This window comes from Heliangelus exortis, chromosome 22 (genome assembly GCF_036169615.1).
Source record: "Heliangelus exortis chromosome 22, bHelExo1.hap1, whole genome shotgun sequence".
NCBI classification, from domain to species: Eukaryota; Metazoa; Chordata; class Aves; order Apodiformes; family Trochilidae; genus Heliangelus; species Heliangelus exortis.
Genome location: NC_092443.1, coordinates 1762461 through 1784907, shown reverse-complemented (window position 1 = coordinate 1784907; position 22447 = coordinate 1762461). Strand labels below are relative to the sequence as shown.

The 22447-nt window shown below is 49.5% G+C and overlaps 2 protein-coding genes across 10 annotated transcripts in view; one reads left to right on the top strand and one right to left on the bottom strand.

Annotated features, from left to right (window-relative positions):
- Positions 1–8446, bottom strand: part of EXD3 (exonuclease 3'-5' domain containing 3) — a 216441-nt gene extending 207995 nt beyond the window's left edge. For 2 of the 4 annotated variants that reach the window (XM_071766068.1, XM_071766072.1), the window contains exons 1-2: positions 8280–8446; positions 4872–4942 (exon numbers count right to left, since the gene is read on the bottom strand). The gene's annotated coding sequence lies outside the window, so the exon portion shown is untranslated. The remainder of the gene's footprint in view (positions 1–4871; positions 4943–8279) is intronic. The other 2 variants (XM_071766070.1, XM_071766071.1) reach the window with 1 other exon arrangement.
- Positions 8447–8923: 477 nt separating this feature from the next.
- NOXA1 (NADPH oxidase activator 1) lies at positions 8924–22429 on the top strand. Of its 6 annotated transcripts, none has more exons than XM_071766078.1 (15): positions 8924–9199; positions 10852–10934; positions 12121–12229; positions 14301–14435; positions 15261–15368; positions 16069–16128; positions 16674–16711; positions 17385–17526; positions 18391–18444; positions 18909–18981; positions 19151–19206; positions 20088–20260; positions 20905–21010; positions 21103–21226; positions 21418–22429. In XM_071766078.1, exons 1-15 carry the CDS (start codon positions 9026–9028, stop codon positions 21513–21515), a joined length of 1533 nt encoding a protein of 510 aa, XP_071622179.1. In that variant the 5' UTR covers positions 8924–9025; the 3' UTR covers positions 21516–22429. The 6 variants fall into 6 exon arrangements, with proteins under 6 accessions (XP_071622179.1, XP_071622177.1, XP_071622183.1 ...); XM_071766076.1 differs by having other exon boundaries at positions 8930–9199; positions 19127–19206; positions 21418–21654; XM_071766080.1 differs by having other exon boundaries at positions 8931–9199; positions 20091–20260; positions 21418–21654.
- Positions 22430–22447: the final 18 nt, after the last annotated feature.

The following is a 22447-nucleotide window of genomic DNA, read 5'->3' as shown; positions in this document are numbered from 1 at the left end:
ACAAACAGCCCCCCCAGTCATTCTGCATTCCACAGCCAGCTTCAAAGGGATGCTTTTTTTTTTTTTTTTTTTTAATCCTTCTTGTGCAAGAGTTAGCATCCAGAGGAGATGATAGCATCAACCTTGCCTTCAACCAGCACAGGCTGCTCCTTCTGCTCACCATCACCTGGCCTCTGCCAAAGCCAGACCAGTTTAACTGCTCCAAAAACACAGTGCCAGGTCCTCATTCATGTCTGCACTCATGCTGCTGAGGATTTGGTGTCCCTGTTTCAGGAGCTTGGTGGATCTGCCTGGCACAGCAAGCCCACTCCTTCCCCAGGGCTGCAGTAGCCCTGCCAGCCCCTGCCTGCTTCAGGCAGCAAGGACACAAACCTGCTTTTCCCCATCACTGACTACTAAAGCCTGTAAGGTGGATCTTTTCTTGCTCTCTTCTATAATTTCATGAAGTAGAAGAGGATGGTGGCTCATTTTTTAAACGCCAGACAAAATTCTTTCTGCTTGAAGCCACGTGATTGTTAACTTCTTTTAAAACTCACCCCCCTGCAAATAATTATATTGCCACTGGAGGTGGGATCTGCTGTGCTGAGATCTGCAAGACACTTCTAGAGGACTGTGCTGGGTGCCAGGGATCCAACACAAGCTGGAAGAAACCAGGCTAGCACCAAAAACACAGATACTGCCACTGTGCTGCCTCTGGCTGCACTCAGCCCCCCCAAGCTGCCAGCTCAGGATGTACTGATTTAAATCTCCACAGAATCATCTTGGTTGGAAAAGACCTTTAAAGATCATCAAGTCCAGCAATTAACCCAGCACTGCCAAAGCCACCACTAACCCAGAACCCATTCATGATGCTCCAGGAACCACTTGGGTGATAAGGTCCAAGAAAAGGTTATAATCAAATGAGGTAATGATCTGCTCTGCTGGGCAGCTCTAACCTGCACTTCTGAACCCTCCTCTAGGTCTCAAATAAGCACTGATACTCAAATAAATGTTTCCTCAGAAAACCAAGCACAGAAATAATACCAAATTCATGAGTTTCCTGAGAGTAATTCCTCTCCATTTGAAAAACAGGAGGGGTCCAAACAAGAAATTCTCTGTGGGGGAGAGAGGCAGGAAGGGAGGAAATGTGAATTGCATACACCTCTGGATAATAAGTCCCACCTTAAAAAAAAAAAAAAAAAAAAAAAAAAGGAAGGAAATTGGAGTTAACTAAAATGAGCATGTTTAGCATCACTCCACAATGTGGGAAAAAAAACCCACAAAAACTAGGAAATCCTGGCTAGAGATGATGCTGCCTCCTCCTGTCACTGATGGGCTGTCCACAGTCATTGCAATGAGGAGAGGTGAAAAGTCCATTTTTCACTCTTTTATTTGCAGCACTACTTTGAAGTTACCTACAAATCAGAGTCACTATTTGATGGTCAGCTCTCCACTGTGTCATCCTATGGTTTTTTTGTAACAGGGCTGTTACAAACCATGTGTTTTCACTTTATTTTTTAATTTTATTAAAAAAGGATAACTCATAACTGAGCAGAGACAAAGGCTCTGTTGATATAACAACATGTGAATTAAATCTGAAAAGAGAATAAAAGCTGTTCTCTTAAACTGACAACCCTGCACAGAGGGCTTCTATCTAAATTGGGGTAATAAATCAATAGGAAAGATTTCTCTTTGGCTGAAACTTCCATTTGTTTAGGCATGGAACAAGAGCATTTCAAAATTGCTCTGGACACTGTACACAAAAGGCTTTATTCAGTTTTGGTTTTTTTTTTTTCTTTCTTTGGGGATATACTTAAAACACAAAAGTCATGCATTTGCTTTACTTAGAAATACTTCACTTTTTGGCACTTAAACTTATGACAAGTCAGGCAGCCAGCACCACTGAGCTCTGAGCTACACTGCTTCTACTGAAAAGAAAAAAAAAAATAAATTGCTTCCTCCATTTGCATTATTACATTAGGCAGAAGACCAGCCTAAATTTATGCTCTTCACCATTATGTTCCTCTCCTGTATTTTTCTATAACACTTGCTCTAATTCTTCCCTAAAATTCTATTACCAGTGACTTTTTCACTCTTATTTAAGCAGGAAATGGTCTCCAGCTGCTGCTGCCAACCCACATCACAACACATTTGGTCCCACATCATCTTCTGAGGCCACTTTGATAACCTGGCAGAGCAGAATGTCACTCTAACACCAGGGAGGTGCTCAAGAGACTCCAGTCACAATAACCCCCCCCCAAATACTGCCCAGAAACAGGGTCCCCAAAAGCAGTGAAAAATAAGGAACAGAGCAAAAATAAGAACAAAAATAAGGAAGGCAGAAGATTTTAAGGACAACACCGACTGTAACTAAAGATGGGACCAAGAACTGCAGCTGTCTTTTTAAATAAAAATCAGATGGTACCTGGAGCTGATTGCAGAGCTCAAAGCAAAGATAACACTGGCACCTGCTAATGCCATTTAATACATTAATTATGCCATGAAGCTGGCACTGGCTAACCCACACAGCCATTCACCAGGCAACTCTAGCTTGTCTCCAAAGAATGACAAAAACCAAAAAATAAATCAGCATAAAAATAAACGTTCAATTCCACAGAAAAGCTGTGTGAGAAAATATTCCTTGGAGATGCAGCTCAAATCTGAAGAGAAGCTTTTGATAGCAGCACATTGGGGCTCCTCTTCAGCACCTTCTGGAGGTGTCACTGGTTGGGACATTGCTCTGATTTTTTTTTAGAACACCCAAACTGTTGTGTGGTAAAACACGAGGTGGCATCTTCATATGGGATGGAGCAGAAGATTTTGCCTAAAGCCTCTGTGATTCCAAATGTCATTTCTAATGACAGCAGAGTTAGCAGAGTTCCAGCATAGGAAGCTGGGGCTGCAGTTCTGCCAAGCCTGCCCACCCCGGGGATGATTCAGTGCTAATTGCTCAGAAAAATGTTTCCAGTTCCACCGGTTTGGTGTGCTTTTTATAAAGCAAAACAAGGTACGTTTTGGAGCAACTTAAGATGACATTTATGTTTACAGACAATCTGACTCCTGCATATAAAGAATGCTTCTTCTTGGAAAAGAAAAAAAAAAAAAAAAATCAAGAAAAGTCAAAAGTAATGCAAATGATCTGGCACTAGAATCTTCCCAGAACAGAAGCACCAAAGCAGTTGTGCAGTATTCATGGTCTTAAATGGGACTTCCCTGACTCCTGTTTTGTTCAATATTTTAATTATATTTAAATTTTTTAAAAAATCTAAACTGCTTCAGCTTTCAGAGCACATTCATATACACATTTATATATAATCAATATTAACTCTCCCAAGGTAAAACCCATTATTCTCTGTTTTACAGAAGAAAAGTGAAAGATAAAATAAACTGTCAGAGGCACAGAATGATGTGAGGGCTGCAATTAAAACCCAGGAGTTTCTGAAGCACCTTATTGTTTCTCAAAGGTTGGGGTTTTTTTAAGATGGTAGTAACAACACAAACAGAAAGGTTTTAAATGGACACACATGTGGGATCATGGAAGTTTACAGGGTAAGGGCAGTGAGAAAGGCAAGTTAATTAATCCAGCTGGAAAACTAAGCAAGAGCCTATTAGCTAATTCACTGTGCTCCAACACAAGCATTAAATCGACTCGCAGAGCAGTCAGTCTTGCCTTGCATCAGAGGACAGCACAGGGCAACCCATCTCCCACTTGATCCTTTCTCCTCTGGGGCAGCAAATCAGATTTGTGTGGAGAATTTTCTCTGGAGAGCAGCAGAGTGCTGAGAGCAGCCTGGGATGGGTTATTCAGGAGTGCCCCCTAACGAAGCTGCAGCTTTGTGTGGGAACAGATGCAAGGGAGAGCAGAAAAAACCCAAAATGAGGCTTTCCAGAAATTTCTCCCTAAACGCCAAGCTTTGTTTCCATCTGAACAGAAGGGGTAAACAGATGATCCCCAGCTAACTGGTAACTGCTGCTCCAAAGACATTTTATGTTTCCTTGTATTATGCCAGCCCTTATTGGTAAAAATCTCTGTAGGCAGCAGTGTTAAAGAAAAAGATGGGAAAACTCACAGTTCTCCCATTCTGAGAGAAGAAAGGATATGGAATTAGATGGGGTACAAGGGCAGGTAACCCACTACAACTCCTTACAATAAATTGATTTCTACACAATCTGCTTTATCTGTAAGGAACTGCTGGGTAACTTCTCAGTATAGGATGATGTAGTTAAATGAATCCTCACAAAAACTAAGTTAATATCATGAAAGAAGCTGACAGATCAAAATGGAAACCTCTGAAATCTATTCCCTAATATACCACAGTACCATCAAATACTGATAATTTGAAAAAATGTCCTCATGCTCACATGAGCTATAGTGATGAAATGGTATTTACTGTGGGTTTGTGTATAAATTTGCTTTACTGTCAAGTTCCCTTTCACCTACCTCCATAAACTACTAAATACATCTGGCAAGTAACTAACACATCTGGCAAACAGAATATGTTTGCATTGCTTTCAGAAACAAAAAAACCAGAACAGCTGGTGAGGATTCCCAGAACAGAAATGAATACTGATAATCCCAGTGTCAAATTCTCTGAACAGAGCAGTTTGACTTGGAAACCTATCTGGAAATAAGCAATGAGGGACCCATTTCAGATCAGCACAGTCAGAGCAACCCATGCAACTGCTGCCTCTCACCCCAAAGCATCCCCCTCAGTTGTCCCCCCCCAGCACCCAGAAGCCTGAGGTGAAAGAGATCCAGGAAATCACCCGAGTTGGAAATGCTGCTTTTCCAGAGGCTCAGAAGGGGCAGGAATTCCTTGAGCTGCACTGCCCCCAACCTGCCAGCTCTGGGCTTGGCCCCATTTTCTCAAACCAAACCAGACACAGCAAACTCACCCTGGGGGAGCCCGGTGAAGGGGGGGACCCGATGGGTGCTGCCTGGGGGTTCCTCTGCCGTGGAGAGCTGCAAGGAAGCAAAGGGGCTTGAACCAGGTGGAGCTGGTGAGACCCTCACCAGCACAGCACCCCAGCTCCACCAAGCCCAACCAGCACCAGGCGTTGTGCCACCTGGGACTGATTGATGTTGGCACCTCCCAAATGTCTCCACCTGACCCATCCACCAGCTGTTTTGACTTCTTGCTGATTGTTTTTATTGCAGTGTTCAGCTCAGCTCACCAGCCCAACAGTGATGGCACAAAGCAGTCAGGGAACCACGGCCTCAGACACATCAGTTGGTTACTCACTTCAACAAAGAGAACATCAGGAACCCTCCACTCCCATCCATCCCCATGCCCGAGCAGTCACTGCTGCTCACAGAACAAAAAAACCAAACAATGATGCTATCTGGCTAATAAAAACCTGCTTTGTGCAGCCTGAAAAAGCAGCTATTTAACCCATAAAGCAAAACTGCCCTCTCCCCAAACCCTTTAGTTTTTAACACTGGGAGATTTTAATCTCCCCATGAGGATTTTTCCAAAAATTGACAGGCAATTGCACAACCTCAGGAAGCCCAGCTGGAGCAGTGTTACACAGCAAGGGCTTCCCAAGCAGTGCTGGGCTCCTCCTCTGCTCTCTCTCATTTCCAAACACTGCTATGTCCCAGACAACTTTTCTCCTGACATCACAGTTTTATCCTCAAGGAGGCTCAGGCAGAGCTTGACATGAAAAAGATCAGCAGCAGACAGACAGTGTCCTGGATGGGTAGGAAAAAGAAAAAAAGGGGGAAAAAAAGGCACAAACAAGGTTCAGTGAAAATAAAAAATGATCATCATGTGTCTTTTGAACCAGGAAGCAGAAAGTTGTGCTGATGCAAATCTGCAGCCACAGCTTGGTCACCATTTTTTGCTGTCACTACAGGTATGGCCTTTAGGAACAGCAGCTCCCAGCCAGCCAAACAGATCCCAAAATCCCTTTACAAGAACCTGATGTGATAAATCAAGTGCCAGCAGAGCCTCAGCCTGAAAACTGTCGCCTTGCTGAGGGTGAAAAACTCATATAATGCCTCAGCTGATCAGACTTTGGGCATTTGGAACCCCTTTCTGAGCTCAAATCTGCAAACACATGGGGGAGAAGACAGAGTCAGTGAGGGAGGGGATTTCCCCTATTTGTCCAACACAGGGGCTGCTCTCTGTGGCCAAATGCTGATGATTTAAAGAACAGTGCAGGAAGAAAGACACCACCTCAATCTAACTCTCCTCCCTAAGAACAGCATCTGGAATTACCCCTTCAAGCAGAGGCTCATCCAAAAGCATGATTGCTTACATCTAACTTAACCTAGAACTACAGCCTTTTAAACAACATTAAAAAAAAAACCTAAAATTCCTGCTATTTCTGCAGCCAGGCAGCCTCAGAAGTAGAGTCCCAGGAGGTGACTCCCTGATAACCCCACTGACTTCCCCCAAACCACAGGGACATCCCTGCACAAGATTTCAGCTTTAAGCCCATCCTCAGAATTGTTGTTGTTTCAGCTTTCAGGGTTGAAATGATAACAAGAACTTCAGACTTTAATGCCAAGGCTTTTAACCTCTCCTGCAAACAATTCCTGTAATTAACCTCCCATCACTGCTAGGAAATGGGGTAAATGTTTAAAAGAATTTGGGTAGGTTTGACTTTCATTTACCAGATCTCACTGTGCCTTTTGTTGGAAAGAGTGAAAATATTCAGCTATCAGATAACTTTCCCATAGGCAAAGATTTCCACAGAGTGGCTGAGTCACTTCTTAACCCTCTTCTCTTGGACGTGCCTGAATAAACTGAGTGTTTTTAGACCATTTCATGGCTTCTTTTCCAGAACCAGAGCATTTTTGTGGCCTCTAAACTCTCCACTATTTTTCTATCCTACTTGAGAGCTCCTGTAACTGGAGATCATGTTCCAGCAGCCCATTTTAACACCACCATGTGCACACAGGATCACTCCCACTTGATTCTCTTCACAAAAAAAAAAAAAAGGGGGGGAAAAAAAAACCCCACCACCAAACCCCAACAATCAAATCAACTCTTCCCACAACTCTGAAGTTCAAACTGTGTCACTGATGCCACTAAATCACTCTCTGCAACTTCTGTGTTGCTGGCAAGAAGCTCTCATGGTTTCCAGACTTTACACACCCTGTTCCATGATATGAAAATCCTTCTCCCACTGGGAACCATCCAGCCATGAAGGTCAAACCAGGACCAAACAGCAGCAGCTGGGCACTGATCACCCCACCTGTCTGCAGCAAACTTGAACAGCAAAGTTTAGAAACCTTGGTTTAGAGAATCTAAGTTACCAGGACTTGAAAAAGGAATCAATTCCACCAGTAGCCAACTGGAAGCAGCCCCATTCTTTTAGGTCTTCCACTCAATAATCAAGATGCAAGATTCGTTCCTAAGCCCGTTCATAACTTTCCCCTTGCTGCAGAGGGAGAATTTCTTTTTCAAGCCCAGGTTTTTGAGCCTTTAACCTCTACATTCAATGGATTTGTAACATCTGTACGTTTTTACTACACTTTACCTGATCATTTGATTTCATCCCTGCAACCCCCATCAGGTTAAAGCACATTTAACTTTTCCATTTGTGTGGACAATAATAACCTTGGTGCTTCCAATCCCAATGATTTTTTTTCCCCCCTCTTTTCCAACACCTTTAAATCCGTGGCAGGGAGCTCAGGGGGTTTGTTGGAGCTGAGCAGTTTGTACCCCCCCATTCCCCTGCTGCCTCTGGACAGGGCTCCCAGGGGTTCCTTCCCTTGGTGACTTGTAACTAAATCACCCCAATTACCCCCAAAACCCCAAATTCCAGCGACACAACCCCCCAGAATTTGGCATTATTTGGATCGATGACCTCGCAGCCAGCACTCAGGGGGCCTCCACCCCCAGCCTCCAACAGCCTCCTCCACCCTGAGGCCATCGCCTCGGGACCCAACCGAACCGAACCGCTGCCCCCAGCCGGTGCCAGGCCCGGGTCACCCGCTTAGGGCCTGGCAGGGAGGGGAAAGGACCCCCCCAGCCCAAACCCCGCTCCGCACCCACCACCCCCTGCACCCCGCCCCGGGAGACACCACCCGGGGAGCCCCAGAGACGCTTCGTGGCTTTATTTGGGCTGCGAGCTGCGTACACCCGGACCGGCCCCGCCGCCCCCCGCCCCTCCCCTCCCGTTCGCCGCTTCTCCCGGGGCCTTTCCCAGGCTCGAACTCGGCTGCGCCGCTCCGGGCTCCTCCACACAAGGGCCGGGCCGGGGCTGCGCGGGGAGCGGGGCCCTGAGGCGGGGAGGCCCCGAGGCAGCGTTGGGCCCGCACCGGAGCGGCCGCCGCTCGGGCCACTCACCTGGCACCGACCCGGAAGTGGCGAGCGGAACCGGGGAGTTCCGCACCCAAAATAATTCCCTCTCGCTCCCGCTACTCCGCTCGCTGCCTCAATCCCACACCCGCTCCGGAACCTCCCATTCGCGGCCACGCTCCCCCACCGGGCGGCTGTCCCGGGAGCGCGGCCGCACGGCGCCTGCAGGGAGCGCTGTGGCACCGCCAGCCCCGGGAACCCCCGGTGACGTCACCGGCCCCCGGAGGGGCTCCCCTCAGTGACGTCAGCAGCCCCGGGGGGGGGCCCCCTCAGTGACGTCACCGGCCCCCGGAGGGGCTCCCCTCAGTGACGTCAGCAGCCCCGGGGGGGGGGGGGCTCCCCTCAGTGACGTCACCGGCCCCCGGAGGGGCTCCCCTCAGTGACATAAGCAGCCACGGGGGGGGGCTCCCCTCAGTGACGTCACCGGCCCCGAGGGGGAGCTCCCCTCAGTGACGTCACCGCCCCCCGGAGGGGCTCCCCTCAGTGATGTCAGCAGCCCCGGGGGGGGCTCCCTCCGGTGACGTCAGCGGTCCCGGGGGCTCAGCGGGGACGCGACCCCCGCGACCGCTCGGTCCCCGCTTTCCCCCCGCCCCATTTTGGGTCCCTCCCCGCACGGTGTCCCCGGTCCCGGGAGAGGCGGAGGGGAGCGGCCGGGCCCGCCCGGACTTCCTCGTCCTCCCGCATCCCGCCCCGGGGCCGCCCCCGCCCGCCGGGCAGGTGAGGGAGTCCCGGCCATGGCGTACCGGGAGCTGGTCCGGAGGTGGCACCAGGGAGTGTTGGCTGCCGACGGCGGGGACTGGGACGCGGCCCTGGAGGCTTTCGCCGGTATCCCGGAGCCACCGGCCAGGATCTGCTTCAACGTGGGCTGCGTGGAGCTGCTGGCGGGACGGCCCGGGGAGGCCCTGCGGGTGAGGGGCTGGGGTAACCGGGGGGCTGGGATGGGGTCCCGGGACACTGGAAGAGGCTGCCCCATCCCTGGCAGTGCCTCGGGACAGGATGGGGCTTGGAGCAGCCTGGGCTGTGAGAGGGATCCCTGCCAGGGCAGGGGGTGGCAATGGATGGATGGGCTTTAAGGTCCCAACCCAAACCAGTCTGGGATTCCGTGGTGATGCCAGAAAGGGCAGCATGACTTTCCCGTTTTGAGTTTTGAGGGAATAATGCTGAAACTCAGAATGCTGAACCTAATTCCACGCTCAAGCTCCTTCCCATCCAGCATTCCTTATCCTGCATGCCCAGCAGGAATGGGAGCAGTGATGGACACACAGGAGCCCTGCAGCCCCGCTCCTCCCCTCCTGCACCAGCAGCCAGGGCTGCAGAGAAGCCCCCAAAGTGCTGGAGACCCCTGCCCTGTGCAAACGGGGCAGGCACCCTGTGGAAAAGCCCTTTTATCCCAGCACCCAGCGTGTCCACACGTCTGTCTGTCTGTCTGCTGCCCACGGGGAAAGATTCATTTAAGCTTCATTTTTTAATTATTAAGATTCATTTTTTCATAAATGAGCAACACGAAGAGCTCAGGATGTGCTGGTGGGGGAACACAGCACGATAGTGCCTGAGACACCTCTCAGGTGTATTTTGTTGTTTTTGGTCGTGCTAGTTGTGTTTTGGGTAACAGCCATGGGTTTGTGCCTGCTCAGGCAGTGGATGGGGTCTGTGCCCACCTGGCTGTCCCAGGTTTTGGAGAGTGCCTTTACAAAGAGATGTCACCCTGCACAGACACTTCAGGTGCTTCCTATGTCCCTGGATGTATTTTATTAGCAGAACAATAAGGTCTGGTGGGGGGTGTCCTTGCCCATCTCAGGGGAGTTGGAAACAGGGGGGTTTTTAAGGTCCCTTCACAAACTTTCAGTGATTCCAGGAACAGGCACTGACAGGGAAGAAGCTGAGCTCTGCTTCCGTGTAGATCAATGGTTACTTGTTTGATCTTTTTTTATAGCATGGTAAAACATCCTGTTAAAGCAAGGTGTGTTGTCAGAGCTGCAAGAGCAGCCAGCCACCACCTCACCAAGAGCCACAGGCACTCCCTGACCTCCTGCAAGATATTTTCACCCCTGTAGCACTGCTGGGCACTCTCAGGGAAGTCCAGGCTTTCAGGTTTGGTTTCTTATCCACCTGCCATCTCTGCAGTGATAAGGGAAGCAGCACACTTCCTCCCTTTCTCAGAAATACTGACTTGTAGGGGCAGTGTGAAGCCCTTCAGCTTCCTCCCATGCAGCCCTTCTCATACTCCTCAAATATCCTTCCCTCTTTGCTCTGCTCCTGCTGCTCCCACCACCAGGCAACAGTTTTCTCACTGCAAGATGCTGGATGGCACACACAGCTCATTTGTTACATCCAGTTTTGTTTTGTTTTTTTACCAAGGAAGGATAAAACCCCCAGCTTTTCAACAGACAAGACCTGGAAGGTGTCACAGAGCTGTTTCCTGGCCCTCAGAGCTGGGCACAAGCCCAGGGACAGCTCTGCACCCAGCATGAGTGCAGCGTGGCCAGCAGGGAGCACACATCCAGGCATCAGCAGGAGAGATCCTGGCTGATCCTTGGGATGTGTCTGTGTTTTTCCTCAGGCATTCAACAGAACCGTTGCAAAGGACAACTCCCTGGCTGTTGGCTTCTTTCAGAGGGGCTTTGTCCACCTGCAGCTGGAAATGTAAGTGAGGCTCATGTCTTCAGTGAGGCTTCTGTCTTTGATTTCCTCCTCTTTTGTCACTCTTTGTGCCTAAACCTAAAGGATTCTGTGATTCTGTGACAGTAAAGTTCAGTTCTTCATAAAGTCCAGTTCATAAAGACAAGTTTGGCCTCATAAGCTGGGTCACAGGTCTGCAAATCTTATCCCTGATAAGACTGAGCAGATATAAAGTGCTCTTGGATCCCAGGGGTGACTAATATATATATATATATATATAAATGTATATATGACATTACTGTGCAGAAAAAGAGGCTGCTTCTATGTGGGGGCTTCCAGGGAGTTATGTTGCCTGTTAGATTTTCTTTAGGAATAAACCAATAAAACTGTTCTGCTTGGTATGTCTTCACATGGGGGGTGTGAGCCTGGCCTTCCTAAAAATGCAGCCTGCTCACAGGGTCTGGCTCCCCCTCTCTGACCTCAGTCTCACTGATCTGACTTTGGGATTTTTGTGTCGTGGGAGTGAGTACTCTTTGTTTCCAGGGTTGAATCACATTGACATCCTGCTCACAGAAGCAGGTGGAGGATTTTAAAGGTCCTGTCTTACCTCTGAAGTTCAGTTATTCTCTTCCCTGTTATTTTCTATCCCTTAATTTCCAGAAAATTGCTGTCTTTATTTCTGGGAGGGAGGTGAACCAAGCAGTTCTGCACTCCCATCAAGCAGCTGCATGCTGAGTGCCTGTGCCAGCAGAGCTGCACTCAGGGCTGCTGGAGCCCTGCCTGGCCCATTGGACCTGTTCCCCTCTGCTCCCAGCACTGCCAGAGCCAGCAGAAGTGGAGCAAACCTACCCTGAGCACACCCAGGGGCAGCACAGCTGGCAGAGCTGTCCCCAACCCAAGGAGGTGACAGTCACCAGCACCCCGTGGCTCCTGCCCTCCTCAGATGCTGCTCCTACCCCCCCACATCCACCCAGGCACCTTTTTTTTGCTGTGCTCACTGTCCCTTGGTGGGATCCCCACTGCACAGCCCTTCCTGGACCACTGCCAGCAGCCTGGGGACCTGTTCTGAGCTCAGTTTGAGCTGGGGTCAGTTCAGACCAATTCCCATCTTAGCTTTAGAGTTTCTCTCCATTCTGTGTGCAGTGCTCTGGCTCAAGCTCAGGCTTGAGCTTTTTTCTGCCCAGTTTCTCCTCTCCCCTCTGCCCTTTAGGTATGAAGAAGCTCTCTCTGACTACCATACAGCCTTCAGTCATCTGAGGAAAAATCCCTTCATTGATTACAAGCAGCTGGGGCTGAGACACATCCTCTATGCATGGGAGGTAAGAGTCAGTCTCAGTCCTTCCCCTCAGGAGTGCAGCAGCAGGCTTTGGGAACCCAAAAACTTTTCAAGACACCACATTAGAAAAGTAAAAACTTTCTGCTTGTGTTTTTCTTTTTTTAAGGGAACTTCATAATGAAAGTCATAAAACAATGTCATCTCTGAAGAGTTCAGCAAATTACACACTTTGAAAAGTTCAGATACACAGGAATTTTATACAGGGGGTTATTATCTGTATATGTAATACCCACACTTACAAGTGTGTAAATATTCCTGTCACTTTTGTGAACTCTTCAGCTCCAAAAGCTGAAATAGGTTAAAATATAGACAGATGGGAACAAAACTGGTCCATAATGAAGACTTTAAAAAACTGTCATACATGAAGGCCTGTAGCAACTGGTCTTAACAGCACCTCTGTGTTTTACTTGACCCACTGGGCTGCCAGCTCCACTTTGCTTCTGTAACACTTCACTTGGCAGCTCCCTACCCTGTTAGTGGAGTCAACTTGCTACATCCTGTTCAAAAAAGCTCTGTGTGAATTTACTGTAAATATTTGGAATACTCAAGAGTGCAAACAACTTGTCAAAACTGTGGTCTACTCTAAGGGTTAATTTTGTCCACACTCATAGGCTGAAAAGCAGATTCAGGGGAGGATTTAATTCTTTACTTCAGCAAGAGTGAGGAGCCATTGTGTAACTCAAGTCAAGCATGCCCAGAGACCTGTCCTTCAGTCTGCTTAATCTTCATGCACCTTACACCTGGCAGGAAGAAACTATCCTTGGCATCTCTGGTATTCCCCAAACCTCATTGGTTTTTAACAGCTTCAGTGCCAGAGCTCTGCCTGCTCTGAGCTGACACTGAGGAACAAGAGGTTCCCTTTGAAAGGAGCAGGGCTGCAGGAGTGCCCTGAGGCCATCAGGAGGAGGTTGGGACTCTTTTTGGTGTGAACACCCAGGGCCTCATTCCCCATGCTTGAGGCATTGCCAGGATTTGTTCCCTCCCCACTCCTGACTGGGGATCCACATCCCACTTCCACTGTGTCCTGCTCTCATCTCTACCTGCAGCTTATTTTTCAGAACACCCAAATGTCATCCTCCCACAGAACTGTGCCATCAGCTTTTCCCACAGCTGATCTTCCCAAGGGAGAGGAGATATCCTTTATGGTTTGAACATCCAGAAATATATTTACCTCTGGCAAGGAGATAGCACTTCAGAGCTGAGTGACAGCTCCTGCTGTCCTCTCTCTGCATCTCTGCAGCTCCTGGAGGTGTTCAGCAGCCCTCTGCCCTCAGGATTAGGGAGTGAAGGGAAAGCATCCTCTTAGCTGCACCTCTGTCTTGCAGCCAGATGCCAGAAAGCAATTTACAGGCTGATCACCCAAGCAGATAAGATAGGAGGATATCAGAGAGGGCATCTGTGAGGTCACACCTTTGCCCTGTGGGCCAGCAGCTTTTCTGTGCACTGAGCAGGGACAAAAAGAGATGTCCCAGAGGCACACAGATTGAGCTTTCCCCATCTCTAATCCTCCCTCACTTTGCTGCTTCATCACTGACCAGACTTAGGTGCTGCCAGAGGGTAACAAGCTCCAGTTGACAATTTGCACATTCAGAGCCCACTGCAGTGTGAAATGGTTTGTTAACTTCTTTTACAGTGGAAGGGAGTCAGAATTTCTCAGCACAGCAGCAAAAATCACCTTGCTGCAGCCAGAAACCAAACCATGGAGCTTGCCATGCAGATCCTTCCTGGCCTCATAGTTGCAGGAGGGATAAGATTAAAATTTGTGCAGTACCAGAGTCTTCATCTGGTGTTGCTGGAGCAGAGCAAGCAGCTCCAGCACACTCAGGAGCTCACCTGGAGGTGCAGCTTTCAGCTCCTTCCACTCTGATGATGAAGTTTTTCTCTCTGTGCTGCTCACTGTGTCTTTCCTGCAGCCAGAGGGGTCTGGGTTGGTGCTGCTGTGGCTGTGGTGTCCCAGTGCCCTGGTCCCTGTTCCTGGGCTGAGTTCAGGCAGTTTGTGTTGGGTGTCTGCTCACTCCCAGGTCTCTGGTTTCTGCTCCCCCTGCCCACTCCAGGTGCTGTACAGCATGGCAGCAGTGCAGTGCAGGCTGCAGCAGTGGCAGGAGGCCAGAGCCACCCTAGAGAAAGCTGTGGTCTGGAGACCTGAAGGAAGAACAGCAGTGCTGGACATGGCCCTTGAGAAGGTGCAGGTAAAACCACCCCACTGAGTTCTTGGGTACTTCTGTTGGGCTCAAGGTAACAGAGGAGGCCACAAAAATGATCCAGGGGCTGGAGCAGCTCTGGAGGCTGAGAGAGTTGGGGGTGTTCAGGCTGGAGAAGAGAAGGGAGCAATGGGGAGACCTCAGAGCACCTTCCAGTGCCTGAAGGGGCTCCAGGAAAGCTGGGGAGGGACTTGGGACAAGGGACTGGAGGGATGGGATGAGGGGGAAGGGTTGTTTTTTTCCAGAGTTGGTTCAAAAGAACAGTTTCCTTTTATATTCTGTTATGATCAGGAACAACTTGCAGATCTCTGATTTACTCTTCCTGGAGGGTTCATTATTTTGCTACCTCCATACTTCCTTATCTTTCTTGAATCCTTTCTATAAGAAGATTATTTTTGTTTCTAATCTGATCTCCTAGCACCATGTTTGTGCTTTCCATTAGTGTCTTGTTAATATTTGCTATGAGCTTGCTGCTCAGAGGTTGAATAGAGGAGAAAAAAGAGACAATAGAAGTCAAACAGACAAAAATGCTTAGAGATCTGGTTACTAAACTTCACTCCACTTCCCTGCCCACCCATCCCATGCCAGCAGTCAGTCTTTGACTCATCACTGGGTAGTGGCTGCTGAGCTCTTCATTTGCATGTGCTTATCAGACCTAAGTGACCTTTTTCAAGCTCACAGCCATTAATTTTGCCCCAGTGTCTTCCTGGAGCTGATCTTGCACACATAGGGAAGCTGTGCTTGCATTCACTGCTCTGTATTTCATGTTGTATTCATTGATGGCTTTCCCCTTATCTGCTTTCCCTGCCCCAGAACTGTCTGGTTTTAGAGCCTATGCAGGTCCCTCTCGGGGAATTTTTCAGACCACGAAAGAAGGAAGTGGAACAGCTGGATTCAAAAGATTTCCTGGGCAAACCCAAGGTAACAGACACCTGATTGTTAACATTACCAACAAGCAGATGGAAATCCCACCTTCTGACATCTCCAGAGAACATAACCATTGACCACCCCACTGGGGGACACCCGTGACTGTGAGGTCTTGCAGCCACTCACAGCCTCTGGGACACAAAAGCCAAAATTTCTTTGAATTTCCACCTCTGCTATCAAAGCTGCACTCTGGTGCTAAAAAAACCTTCCCAGTCTTGGTCACTTGAAACTCTGAAAAATCTGAGCAGGTTCTTTGGGAGCCCTGTGGTTGGCTTTTTGGTGCCAATGACATTTTCAAGAGGAGCCTTTTCCTTCAGTGTGCTCCCACTCACAGACACTTGGGAAACAAATGCTTTGTCATTGCCTTTGTCAAAGGCAAGTCAGCTGTGTTCCTCTGTCCCTTCTGTCACCAGTGCAGTCAGCACAAGTGCCACGGGCCAGAGAGCTCTGAAATGAATAAGGGGAAGAGAAAGTAATTAATTAATTTTAAAGAAACCTTGGAAAGGATAAAAAAACCTCAGGGACATGAACAGTTGGAGCTGTCTGGGGAATCCTGCTCTGTTTTTAAAACTGTGTGCATGGCTCTGCTTCATGCCTGCTGGAGGCTGTCTCAGGTCTGAGTAGATAACCTTGCATGAAGTGTGAGAGCCTCTTCATCCAGCCTGGATTCAGTCATTTCTTTGTCCTCTGACAGGTGATCTCATCCATCATTCCCAACGATGAATACTTTGGCTTTGAGCCTCTCAGACTTCAGGTGAGCAGGACATAGCTGTGAAAGGAGCAATGGAGCTGTCATGGAGCTCCAGGTAGGGCCTCAGATCCCAACACCAGGAGGGTAAGAACACATTACTGAAAAAAACAGTGCAAAGCTGGGTGGTGGGCTTCAGCATTGCCTGGGATACAGCTCTGGGAGTCTCCAGCCCTTTGAAGGTGAATTTTTGTCTCTTCACCATGTCAGAACTGCAGTGGAGACCTTCCTGTGCTCAACAAGCACTTCAGTAAAATTTTTCAGCCTAAGCATGGCTGGCTTGCACTGTGGCAGGAGTTTCCTAGCAGGGGAAAAGGTTTTGTTACCCCCCTTTGATGGGATAAAGCAGGAAGGGGAGAAACAGAAGGCACATCCTGGTAAAGTGTGGAGCAACAAGCTTCCCTCTGGTTGCTGTGCTGTGACAAATGCCCTCAAAAGCAAAGACATAGCTCAGGGTGGTGTTCAGAGGGACAGTAAATAAGATGGCACAGTAAATAAGATGCTGTATAAGACACTGTTATAAATAGATGCTGTTGTTGTTCCTCCCCCAGAAACAGGGCTTCTATGAACCCAGTGCTGATGCTCTGAGGTAAGTGTTCACCTCTACCCTGCTCTAACTCTTCTCTCACTCTTTTTATTCTGAATTTCATGTTTTGTTCTCTGATATCTTGGTCTGAAGATTCGGTGGGATCCACACCCACTTCTCATCAAGGGTGGAGGGAATGACAAACATGCAGAAGCTTGTGTGGCTGCAGATGTCACTGCAGCTCAGTCATGTCTCTCCTGCAAGGATCTCAGGGCAGTTTGCAAGAACTGATTCCATAGCTGTGGGAATCAGGCATGGATCATGCCATGGCTGGGGAATGGCAGCACAGAGAGGTTGTGCCCAGGTCTGTAGCAGAGGATGCTCCCATCCCAGTTCCCAGCACAAGTCCCAGCCATGCTTTGTTGAGCCAAAATCAGCCCCAGTTCAAAAAACATGAAAGTAATTTTTTTTTTAATGATACTGTATTTCAGGGCTGAGTTTAATAATTGTTTTGATACGTAGGATGATTATGAGTATAACAAAAATGGGGCAGCTGTTTTCCAAGCTCCTTTTGCTCCCAGCTGGACCAAAGAGCAGCCATGGAAGTCATCATTTCCCAACACTGAAACTTTTGGCCCATGCCAGTTTGAATTGGTGCAGTATTCTGGATCAAAGCCATCCAGCACCAGAACTCTGGGTCAATAAAGATGTTCTTGTTCTTATCCTTTCTTTCCAGAGACAGTGAGACAGGCTACTGTCAGGTTTTGTCCCTCTATCACCCTGAGGACTCAGAAAAGCTGGCAGTGAAAGCCAGGAGTTTGGTCTTTGTGCTGGCAAGAGGAGCAGATGGCTGGGCTACAGCCATATATGATGGACAGGTAAGGAGAATGGGGTGGTTTTCCTGCTCCTCCCCCAGCAGAGACCACAGCCCTGCTTGTGAACAGGACCTTGCTGCAACCCTCTGAGCACCTTCCTTGGTCCCTCACCTGTAGCACTGCAGAGCAGAGGATGAGTTCAGGAGCTGCTTTCCACAGCTCAGATGATAATCACAGATTTCTCTCCCACCAGGTTCTCCTATTCCCCTGTGTAGCTCTGCAAGGGCATCTTTTGGGGCACTTTTGCTCTCCACCATACAGGATCCTATGTGTAGGATAAGCAGACTTGACCAAGGACCAAGCATTTAGAGCAGTATTTGTCACCTCAGATCTCTAAGGAGCTGAGGAGACAGGTTGGTCCTTACCTGGTGTGTAATGACACTTAATTTAACCTTAGGAAGGTTTTTGGAGGGTTTCAGCTGTGCAGGAAGGTTTTATAAAGGGCTCTAGAGAAGACCTGAGGAATAAAAGCCCTGCAAATCTGACATCTTTTTCTACAGACAAGGGAACTGTAGTATAAACAGATTGAATAGAAACTGATCAATGTGACAACATGGAAAACCTTTTGTTGACAGAAGCTGTTTCTCACGTGTCTATTTAACTCCTTTGAGAGAGCCAGTGCACACCTGGGTCCAGTTGATCCACTGAATGTATTATCTGCCTGGATTTCAAAAGATTCTGCATGGTAGCACTAAAAAAGTCTGAGCTGTTTGAGCAAGAGAGGCAGTGCCCTTGTGTGTCAGGGTGAGCAGGCTGTGTGGCTTTGAAAGGGTTGAAGCAGTGCAGGGGGGTGACAGAAGAGGGACCTGGGGCTGCCTCTGCCACAGCAGCAGCTCAGCTCTCTCTGCTCTGCTTTGTGTCCTGCAGAAGCTGCGTATACCCAGCTCCCTCCTGGAACCTGCCTCCAAGATGGAAAAATGGGTGAGCTGACAACCTTGCAGCTAGGGGTGAGGGAAGGAGCAAGAAATACCCATGGGACATTTATTTGTAAGATTATCACACGTTAGGATAATTGTGTAAGGGAAACATAGAGTGTGAAATCCTGAGGCACCCTGAGTGAAGACCAAGTCCTCTTGAGTAGGGGCTGGGGGAGGGCTTTTTGCATGGGTGTGTAGGGAGAGGACAAGGGGAAATCGTTTAAAACTTGAAGAGAGGAGATTTAGATTAGATATTAGGAGGAAATTCTTTGGTGGGAGGATGGTGACCCCCTGGCCCAGGGTGCCCAGAGAAGCTGTGGCTGCCCCATCCCTGGCAGTGTTGAAGGTTGGATGGGGCTTGGAGATTGGGACAAGGTGTTCTGTAAGGTCCCATCCAACCCAAACCATTCTGTGATTCAGTCTCCGGGTGTCTTCTGCTCACTCCATTTTGCTGCTGTTCTGTTGCAGAAGATCAGTGATGGGATTCCCCTCCCTCCTGCCCAGGTGCCTCCCAGCCCACTCCATGGGAAGCAGAAGCCAGGTATCCCTGGGCCAGGGGCTGGGCTGGGGGTTATGTGGAGCTGTGTCCAACCCCACCTGCTTCAGCAGTGCCCTGGGGGGCTGCTTGCAGCCACAGCTGCTTTGTGCTGGGGGAGTTGCAGAATTGCTGCCTCTGCTGACTGCAGGAGCTGTTCCTCTGCTCTCTGCAGAATCTGGGGGAGAAAATGCCTCTGCAAATGATGCTGGTGCCCAAATGGACTTCAAGGTAAGGTGTTTCACAAGCTGAAGCTGCTACAGCCTAAAGAGATCAAGCCTGTCAAAAGGGGAAGATTCCTAGCCTGATTCTCCAAAATTCCTGAGCTGCCCTAAAATCACTGAAAAAACTCTTCCTTTGCCCGTTTTCCCTTTCCAAGGAGGGGCTCTCATGTGGTCTTCCCTCCACCACTCCCAGCTCTGTGACCATACAGTTTTGTGGGGCAGCTCAAGCTTGAGGCTCACCAGGGCACTTCCCTTTTGCTGCCCTCCAAGGAGCTGAGAGCCCCCACCCAGCAGTGCTCTCAGGCCCAGTTTGCAGGAGACAGCTGCTTTTGAAATACCTTCCCTCCCATCTCCCCTCCTCCTGTGGGGCATTTTCTGCCCCTCTCAGCCTGGGCACCACAATTAATTCCTATTTGTGTTCTTCTGGGACGATGTCCTCTGATGCACCTCCATGTTGTTACCAGCCTCTGTGTGATGGAGCTGGAATTGCTCTTGTGAGCACCTCACTGGCAGTACCAGCTGCAGATCAGCTCTGCTCCCCTTTTGTCTTTGCCACCCCTTTTTTTTAGGACTTCTGGAGTCATTTTTGCTCAGCTCTGCTTCAGGCAGAAGGCAGCAGAACACAGGATCTGGGCTGCAGCTCCCCAGCTGGCTGGAGGAGTTGAGGCCCTGCTCAGGTATAGGTTTGAGGTTGGGAAATATCTTTGTGATCCAACCCAGAAATGGGCTTCTTGGGTCAGAGGAGGAACCTGGGCTCCCAGGCTTTGCATTTGTCACAATCCATCAGAAATCCAGCGCCGCATTTCGGTGCCGTGCGGGGCTGTCTCTGGGTCTCCTCTCCTGAGTCCTGAATGCCTCAGTATGAGCCCCTGGTGCCACATCTCTCAGCAGGTCCTACCAGCTGGAGGAGAAGCTTCATCCAAGCCAGCCAGAGCCGTTGTGCTGCGAGCCTGCTGTGAGTGCAGCGTGGTGCTGAGGGCTGGAGAGGCCCCAGCTCTGCCCCAGCTGCGGGCTCTGCTGCGGGACGGCTTTGCTCAGCAGGCAGAGCAGGGGAAACTGAGGTACACTGCAGCCTCTGGTGCTCTGGGTGTGGGACAAGGCAGCAGCAGTGTCACTTGAGGATGCAGACCTTGCCCTCTGGTCTCCTGGGACTGTTTAATCGGGGTCAGAGAATTCTAGCAGAGGTTGAGCACAGACGTGGGCGTGCAGCCATCCTCACGGGGCTCGTTTACCAGGTTTGGAGACCAGCATGTGTGCTGGGGGCTTTAAAAGCCAAAGATCTTACCCAGGAAACCTGTACTATGGTCAGGAAATGGGAAAATGGAAGGAAAAACTCTGCGCAGCTGCAGCTGCTGTATATTGGAATTTCCTTCTCCTGCTCAGCTCAGCCTTTGGGATACAGAGGGATCAGGGCAGAGCAGTGTGGGAGTTGGTCCTGGGGTGAGGTGTCCCTGAGAGTGACAGCCCTGGGGACTTAACAGGAGAGCTTAAGATCTTCCCCTCACTAATTGTATGAAGAGGTAACAGTGTCCCTCCCTAACAGTGCTGCCTCTGCCTGCTGAGCATGCAGGGTGTCCCTGTGTCATTGTGCAAGGTGACAAGCTCAGAGCTGGCTTACAGAGGGGGTTTGGAAGATGCCCAAGGGCTAGGATTGTCTCCAAGTTTGTCTTGAAATTATTTAAGCCCCTTTGACGACCTCTTGCAGCTACAGGAATTCAGATGGCACAGACCTGGGTGAAGTTTTGGGAGAGGAGGATCTCGGGAAGATGTGGCAGCAGCTGACAGATGGCAAGGTGACACTCTGCTGCCAGGTACATGGCTGTGACAAATTTCTCTGCTGTGCTGGGCTCTAAGGGAGCCTCTGCTTTGCCTTGCAACTTCTGTGCTGATTTTTTTCCTGTAGGACTTGGACTCCCACTCGGGCAGACCCATCCTCTACCGGATGCTGGCTCAGCACCCTTACCCTGCACAGGGACCAGGGGACTTGGAGTTCAGCAAGGGAGACATGCTGGACATCCTCTCTGAAGGTGTGTCTGCAGGCTTGGCCTGGCCTTTTGCAGTGCCTGGGGAGCAGATGGGCTCTCCTGTGCTGTCTCAGGCTCTCAAGAGGTACTGGTTTGTGCTGGGTTTTGTCCAGAGTTAAGTTCCAGCCATGAAAACTCTTGCTAACCCCACTCTGATGGCCCAGGGCTCATCCTGCTGCTTTATGTTTCCCCAGTGAATGAGGACTGGCTCGAAGGCTGCTGTAATGGCAAGACAGGAATCTTCCCCAAGTGCTTTGCAACCCAGCTCAGGTGTGGTGCTGCCTTCCTGTAGCAATCAGGAGCCTTTCCTGCCCACCTGCTCTGTCACCCAGGGGTAGGAGACACCAGTCCACAGCCAGGAACTCTGCTGAACTGGGCTGGAGATGTCCCCTGCTCACAGATCCCATGGGCTCAGTTCCAGCACTCCAACAGCATTTTCTACAGCTTGTTCCCAGACCTGGCCTGGCAGGCAGAGAGAAGAAGGGGAAGGAACTGGTGTGTGGCTATGGGAAATGTCTGTGTGGCATCTCAGACTGTCGGGTGGGAAGAGGTTTCTCTGGATGGAGATTTTCACTCCTTCTCCTTTGTTGCTCAAGTTCAGGCTGGGAAGGCTGAGCCTCACTCTGAAGTCCAGGATAACCATGTGAGCAGAAGGTAGAGCCCAGGTCCCCAAGCTTTTGGGTCACATATCCTCAACCAGAGACAGAAGGCACTTTCTGAAGGTCTCTGTAACCAGTTTGCAGTGGGGTATACTGGGTAACACCTTGGGTTAGGAGCACCAGTTGCCATCTTCCACAGCAAATATCCCATGGATCTGCCAGAGCCAAAGAGTTCTGAGCATCTCTCAGCCCAGGTGCCTTTGGTTCTTTTCTTAAGCTCTTAAGTCCTGCCTGGATGTTACTGCTCCATGCAGGAGTCCTGCAGCACAGAGGGGAAGCTGTGGAGCAGCCCATGCAGCCCAGATTGGGGGTTTGGAGAGGGCTGGAAGGGATGAAATGAGTGAGTCCTGCAGCTGAGCTGTGCTGCCTGGGCTCTGCTGTCCTAAATAAAATGCTCAAGTGCCTGGAACTGGAACCTGCTTGGGATTTGGTGTCTGACAATGTGATTTGAATATAAAATAAACCTTGAGCCAGAGTTGGCAGCTCTGAAATGAACTTCCACTTGTATTTTTCTGCTGAGATATGCCAGTAAATATTTTTAAAAGCAGCTGGCAGTGTCTTTGGG